General features: G+C 51.9%; 1 protein-coding gene across 3 annotated transcripts; it reads right to left on the reverse strand.

Annotated features, from left to right (window-relative positions):
- Window positions 1–561: 561 nt before the first annotated feature.
- LOC102569886 (immunoglobulin superfamily containing leucine-rich repeat protein 2) lies at window positions 562–5,784 on the reverse strand. 3 transcript variants are annotated; one of them, XM_059714891.1, is made up of 3 exons: window positions 5,692–5,784; window positions 5,003–5,193; window positions 562–4,053 (listed from the first exon to the last, which is right to left on the reverse strand). In XM_059714891.1, exon 3 carries the CDS (start codon window positions 4,044–4,046, stop codon window positions 1,962–1,964), a length of 2,085 nt encoding a protein of 694 aa, XP_059570874.1. In that variant the 5' UTR covers window positions 4,047–4,053; window positions 5,003–5,193; window positions 5,692–5,784; the 3' UTR covers window positions 562–1,961. The 3 variants fall into 3 exon arrangements, with proteins under 3 accessions (XP_059570874.1, XP_019333264.1, XP_006273221.1); XM_019477719.2 differs by lacking the exon at window positions 5,692–5,784 and having other exon boundaries at window positions 5,003–5,245; XM_006273159.4 differs by lacking the exons at window positions 5,003–5,193; window positions 5,692–5,784 and adding an exon at window positions 4,760–4,835.
- Window positions 5,785–7,179: the final 1,395 nt, after the last annotated feature.

The raw sequence follows: 7,179 nt of genomic DNA on the forward strand, positions 1-7,179 counted from the left end.
TGCCAGGCAATTCGTACCCCTGACTTGCTTGCTTGCTTTCTGCCTCCCTTTCTTTCTCCTTTTTTTTGTATCTTTCTTTCTCTCTCTCTTGCTTTTTCTCTCTTTATTGAAATGAATCCAAACAGTTTTGGAGAGCTCCTGGACAACATCCAGATGTGCCTGGGGGCTTTTAGCGGGAGCGGACAAACCAAAGCCACCCGCGACCTGCCCAGAACAAAGCACCCAGCCCCTTCGGAAACCCTCAGCCCCGGTAACCATCTCTGCAATTCTCTAAAAATAATAGTGATGGTGATGGAGACAAGCCCCAACTGCCTTTAGAGAAGGGAAATGTCGCATACAAAAGAAAATGAAATGAAATACCTGAAGATCAGAAATGCATGAAAATAAACAAACAACAACACAGCCTTTGAAAATACAACCGCACTTTAAATTAAATCAAGGCAAGGGAAATGGAGAGAATTATACTGCAGGATGTTAATCCCAACTGATCTGATTTTCCTTCCCCTCTAGTTTTTGATCCATATAAATCAAGATTTCCCCTGTATAAATAATGAGGAAAAGTCCATTTTAAATCTGTTTTATTGACTCTTCACAGACAGAAGCGCTTAGGAATAATAATAATTATAATAGCAATAGTAATGATAACGGTAATGGTAATGATCAGGATGATAACAATGATGATGATGATAAGGTTCTTGTTTAGTTTTGTTTGATTTTATAGTGGTTTTTGGACAGTATTTAAACAATAGCGTTTCTTTCCTCACCTCGGGAAAGGTTGTGCTGATTTTATTTGGAAATTTGTGGCTTTTTTTTTTAAAGAATAAGTACAGAGGCTAAAAGAACCTAAACACACAAATTAAAATACTGCTAATAAAAAAATCCACAGATGCATCAATTGCAAATATATTTAAGATTGATCTCAGTTCCACGGCAAAAAACTCACCAAGCCTTCCCGTCCGGTTTTGAACATCACAAACTCACATCGAGGGGTACATACATACATACATACATACATATATATATATCTTTTTTTATCTTTTTTTTTTTTTGGTCTCTAATGCACTCTACTCCTACGGAATAAACATTTAGGAAATCTCAGTGAGTCACGTGCCTCCGGCAAGGTCTGGGGGAGAAAAAAAGGGGGGCAACAAAGGGCAGAAGTAGGGGCTACCTCCACCTTTCTTCCCCCCCACCCCAGCCTAAATCTCGAAAGCATCCACAAGTCAAGAGAGCTCCAAGTCACACACATATCTCGAGGTCTACAGCACGGCTCCAAGGACACTGGGTAAGGACAGATGACCCGCTGGCTCACCTGGCGTCTCTCCGATCTGGCGATGGGGACCGGTCTTGGTGGCAGGTGCCTCCTCCCCCGGGTGCCCACCCGCGGACCTGGGCACTCGCCGCCCGGGGCAGTGGGAGGGGAGGGCGGAAGGGAGCTGTCCAGCAGAGCAACCTCCTGAAATGGGCATCCCCGCGGGCTGGGGCGAGGCTGAGATGAATAGATGCTCTGATTTCAAAACCAAGGGGCATTTGAGTCCATCGACTGGGCTTTTCGTTGTATAAAAAAAGAACAAACCAACACAGCTTTCAAAACAAAAAGGCAGCGTTGAAAAAGAGAGTAGAAATAAAACCCCCCCATTTAAAATACCACCCCCCTCTCCCTTGTATTCAAAGAGTGTATTAAAAAAGGTCGGGTTTTGATGCGTGTCTAGTTGTTACAAAAAAGCCAATTTACTTCCTGCTGTTTGGGGAAGACCTGATCCCACTCGGGAGCATCGGGTCTCAGCTCTGTCGGGTTTTTGCCCCCTCCCCAACTCACTAAGCTTTTGGCTGAGGTCTCCTTGGAAGGATGTCTCTGATGTGCCAGTCCTGGGTCAGGTCCCACTGAGCCGCGGGTACGGGACTCTATGTTACAATGCACGGGCTGGGGCAAGGGCTGGGGACGGTGGACTGGGCTGGGCTCAGCGGGCTGGCTGCCGATAGTTCCCATTGATCTCCTGGGAGATGTTCACAGCCTCAGCACCCAGTGGCAGCTTGTCGCTGTATTCGGAGCCCACCTCGAACTCCTCCTGGTTGGCTTTGGATTGGGATTCAGGGAGGGACGTGGCCACCAGGCTCCCATCTGGCTCCAGCTCCCTCTCCCCACCTTCCACCTCTCTTTCTTCCTCCTCCTCCTCCTCTTCCTCTGCCTCTCCCTCCCCAGCCTCACTGGAATTGTAGTTCTTCTCGGATTCCAGATAGGAGGCACGGGGGTCAAAGTCGGCCGCCATGTGCTTCTCCATCTGGTCCGGGTTCTGGGGCTTCATGATGAGCTTGTAGGTCTTCCCTTGGTACTTGGAGAGCAGGTGGCAGAAGGTGGCACCCAGGAGTGGCAGGGTGGCCAGGGCCAGCAGGAAAATGCTGACCACCACAATAATGATGAGTGAGGGGATCTCCTTCTTGGTAGTGAAGACCACCTGGACCTGGCAGTCCTCGCCCAGGAAGGTCAGGCACACCGAGTAGTTGGTGCCAGGGCTTAGGCCCTGGAACCAGTAGGAATTCACCCCTTCCTCAATCTTGGACCACTGCACCAAGGCATGACCCTGGGCACTCTCCTGGCACAGGTAGAGGACACGGAGGTGGACCTTCTCAGGCTGCCCATAAAAGGGCGTGAGCTGCACCTTGGCTTCACGCTCGGAGACATCCAATGCAATGACACCCAGGTCGAAGGTGTGCTGCTTGAAGTCCCCACTCTGGTTGAAGGCATGGTTGGAGACATACTGGGTAGCCTGGTGGGACCCACACTTCTTTTTGAAGTTTGGCAGCTGAAAGGGCACCTCCTCCTCCTCCTCCCCAGGGCCCATCTGCACCTTCCCTGCTCCAGGGTGGCTTTGCCGTGTTGGGATCAGTGACTTGGTCTTCTCCTCAGGCTTGAGGATGCTGTTTTTGGCTCCCTTGGAGCTGGGCTTCCTGTCCCCAGGCAATGTTTTGCCTGTTGCAGGGTCACCCAGGGGGTGCAGTGGGTACTTCTGGGCACCTGCTACTGCTACATTGACAGAGGTCTGGTTGCTTCCAAGCTCATTGGTGGCCACACAAGTGTAGGTGCCTTCCTCACGCTTGCTTAGGTGTGGGATGACCAGGGTCCCATTCCCAAGGACTTGGAAGCGCTCCTTGGAGGCCCCAGCAGGGGGGAGCTGGTTCCCAGGTGCCCCTAGACTGGGGCTCAGGAGCTCCAGCGCTTGGCTGGAAGTCTGGATCCTCCAGCGGATCTCAGGTGGGGGGCTGCCTGCCACGCTGCACTGGAGGGTGAGCGTGAAGCCATCATAGAGCTCTGTGGTGTCCAGGTTGGGGTGGTAGGTCAACCTCACTGATGGGGCCACGCAGGCCAGGTCAGGGATTTTGCCCAGGGGCATCCCACGGAGGGGCTCAGGGGCAGCGCAGCTGATGGAGTCACGCTCAGGGATGGAGATGAGCGTGTTCTGGATCCAGGCCTTGAGCCAGAGCAGCGTACATGTGCAGTTGAATGGGTTGTTGTAGATCTGGAGGTGGGACAAGGAGCTGAGCGCATCAAAGGCGCCCTCAGCGATGGAGGCAAAGTGGTTGTTGTTGATGCGAAGGGAGCGCAGGTCCTTAAGTGTTTGGAAGGCATCACTGGGCAGCTGGGCCATGCGGTTGTTGTTCATCTTGAGCAGCTGCAGGGCACTGAGGTTATATAGGTCCTGCCAAGGGAAGTCCACGATCTGGTTGTGGCTGATGTCCAGGTTCTTGAGCTGCCCGAGGATGGCAAAGGTGCCTGGCTCAATGGTGCTGATCTCATTGTGTGCCAGCCACAGTGATGTGACCTGGGTCACCTCCACAAAGGAGCCCCGTTGCAATGCTGTGATCTTGTTGGCCGACAGGCTCAGTGTGGTCACATTGGAGGGCAGCCCTGCGGGCACTGCCTGTAGCTCCTTATAGGCACAGTCAGCAAACTGGTGTGCATACTTGTCCATGCAGGCACATGGCTCTGGGCAGCCCCAGCTCAGCCCCAGCAGCACCGCGAGGCTCAGGCAGAGCAACAGGGCCATCGTCCTCCTGCAAAGCAATAACACACACACTGGTGCTCAGGGCACCAAGCATGCCCTGCCCTGCCCTACCCTGCCCCACCCCAGCAGACCCCACGGTCCAGCTCCTTGCTTAGGCCAGAGGGCACCGTCTCCACCCCAGCCAGAGCCCAGATCACAACCGTGCACCCAGCATAGACAGGCTTAGGGAGTTTCCTTCCTGCTTTCTGCCTTCCTTTGGCTCCCTGCCTGCTTTTCTGCCTTCCTTTCTTCCCCTTCTTCCTCCCTTCCCGTTCCCCCTTCTTCTCCTTCCTTCCTCGCTTGCCTTCTTCCCAACTTCCCCTCTCTCGTCTTGTCCGTCCTTCTTCCTTTCTTTTTTCCCTCCATTTCTCCTCCCTCCCTCCTTTGGCTTCTTTCCTTCCTCCTGCCCCTCTCTTTTTCTCCACTTTTCCTTCCTTTGTTCCTCCCTTCCTCTGTTCCCCCCCCCCTTACTTCTTTCTTCCCTTTCTTTCTTCCTTCCTTCCTCTCTCCTTCCCTCTTCTCCTCTCCTTCTTTCCTCCCCTCCTCGGTCCCCCCTCTTCTCTCTTTCCGTCTTGCTTGCCTCCTCCTCAACTTCCCCTCTCTTCTCTCCTTCCCTCCCGCCCCCGTAGCTGATGGCGCGGGCTTTCTAGTTGCCCACCTGCCCCTTCACCCCCTCCTCTCCCCCCGACCGCCTTCCCCGCACCGAGGCTGCTTACCCGGGCTGGGGAGAAGTTGCCTTTAACACTCGCCGCCGCCGCCGCCCGCCTCCTCCGCATCCCGCCCCCGGAGCCGGGCGAGGCAGCGCATCCCCCCGCGCCCGGGCGCGCAGCCCGCAGCAAACTCCCCTGGACTTGGGGGCGCCGCGATCCCCCCCCCGGGCCCGATCCCCGCTGCCTTGCGCCGCGTGGTGCTGCCGCCCCCGCCCGGATGCTGCAGAGGCGCCTCTGCCCCGCTCTTACCTTCTCCGCTCGGGATCCGGAGGGGTGTCTAAGGGGGCAGCTCCCAGGCAACCCCCCAGCTGGAGAAGCCAGTCCGGACTCTAGGCATTGAAGTTGGGAAGCCCCGGAGCTGGGGCGGATCTGTTGCTCCTGCTGCCGGGGCTGGCGCTGGGAGAGGCGGCGGGCATGGGGCCAGCTCGGAGATGCCCAGCCTGGAGGGGCCACGATTGCATTGGGGATCGGCCACCCCTTTCCCCCAATCTCTGCCCCCCTCCCTCCCTCCCTCCCTCCCCCCCACCTAACCCTTAAAACAAAATCCTCCTGGATGCAAGCAGGGAGCACGCCCAGCCTCTCCCACCTCCTGCCTTCTGAGCATGGAAAAGCTCCAGCCCCCCAGCCCCAAAGCCAATGTAATATTTATCACGTCAATATGTTTCCACGTACATGAGCTGTCTTTCAACCTCTGCCCCCCCCCCCGCAATCTCCACCCCATCCCATATTGAGTGAATCCATTTTTCTGCGCACTAATTGAATGCAAATAGCTTTTAAGCACTTCGGTGCAAGTGGAAAGGCTGGAATAGATTCTCCGGGATGAAGCCTCTTCTCTGGGGTTTTTTTGTTTTTTAAAGGGCTTCAACTCTTGGGATAGAAAAAAGCCTCCTGATGGTTTGAGGCTAGGTAGGAACTTAAGCGATCCCGATCAATTTTACCGACACACGTGCGTCCTCCCGAAGTCTCTATACTTCCTCCATCGCTCCCGCCCAGCTCTGGCTTGTTCTTCAACTATATTAACCACAATAAATAATTGATTTTATTAGCAGAATAGATTCCCCCCGAAATTTTGGAGGCAACTGCAGCAGCTGAAATCAGGGGGTTAGATCTGCAGTAGGTGGGGCTTTTTCCCTCTCTCTCTCTTTTTTTTTTTTGGGTAATTGAATGAAGCAAGGAGAGAGAGAGAGACAGAAAGAGAAAATCTATGGTTAGCTGTGGGGAGGAGAGGTTATAGCCTTTGAAGTTGTAACCCTTTGCCATATAAACACATGGCTCTTAAAAGAATTTAAAATAAACATGGTTTGAATCAAGTCACAGAAGAGAGTGGTGAACTCTCTTGTCTATTGTGTTAAGGACAGAAATGATATAGGGAAGGAAAATGCCTAGCCTGGCTGAAAATCTGGGGGGGGGGGGGGGGGAGGTTTGGTATATGGTGCCAGTACACACATAATGCTAATCCATGCTTATCATTCCTATGTGTGAATGTTCTCTGCACCAGGAGAGCATTTAAATGTAGGATAAGAGGTAGGAAGATGCTTTGTGTCTGTGTGCTTGCTTGGGTGTGGATGTGTCCCATCTCATTTTTTTTATACCCATAAAGGGGACTAGATGATTCCTGTCTATAGATAAAATATTCAAGCCCCACAGATTTGGGTGGGGAGGAATCAGCATGGATCAATAAGGACTTAGTTTTGTTTGCTGTCTCTAATAAGATCAATACCTGCTGAAATGCTCTCACACATTTGAATGGGCAAGATTTCAACGAATGCAAGAAAACAAAGATTTTGTCTGAAAAGGGTCTGTCGGTTCTGAAGAAGCTTTTACAATTAAATATTAACTAACACACACATGCACATAACAGACACACACGGGGTGATGTACCACACGGTGCTTTGCTGAATAATCAATGCAGCTTGAAATTTCTCTCAAAAATCTCTTCTTTCTTTTCTTCTTTAATCAAAAGGCCCTGTGTGACCAGCAATTTGCACCAGTTTACTTAACCTGATTTACTTAAACCAATTTAGTTGAACTGGTGCTGACCTTTGCTGGACACACTTAAATTGGTTATTTCAGTTTAGCTTGAAACCATGAGTCTCTAACCTTCACTCATCCACAGGCAACAACACTGAGTAAGTCAAGCTGAATAAACAGGTATCTGCGGAAAGTAAAATTTCCTGGGGGAGCTATCTTCAGTTAGAGAATCTCAAGGGCCAGGTATAATTCTGGATACTACTACTTGAATCCAAACCAAAATGAGCATGGTTTAAGATGGAATAAGAGCACACATACATGCACACCCCCTACACCAGTTTAAGTGAACTCAGCTTTAAATGTCATCTTTAGGTAAGCTGATGCAATCCAAGCATGAATTGGCTACAGCTAGGGGCTGCTGTGCTAAGATGCTCGGAACAGTGTCCTACCTCCCC

The sequence above is a fragment of the Alligator mississippiensis genome, chromosome 11 (assembly GCF_030867095.1).
Source record: "Alligator mississippiensis isolate rAllMis1 chromosome 11, rAllMis1, whole genome shotgun sequence".
Classification (NCBI taxonomy): Eukaryota; Metazoa; Chordata; order Crocodylia; family Alligatoridae; genus Alligator; species Alligator mississippiensis.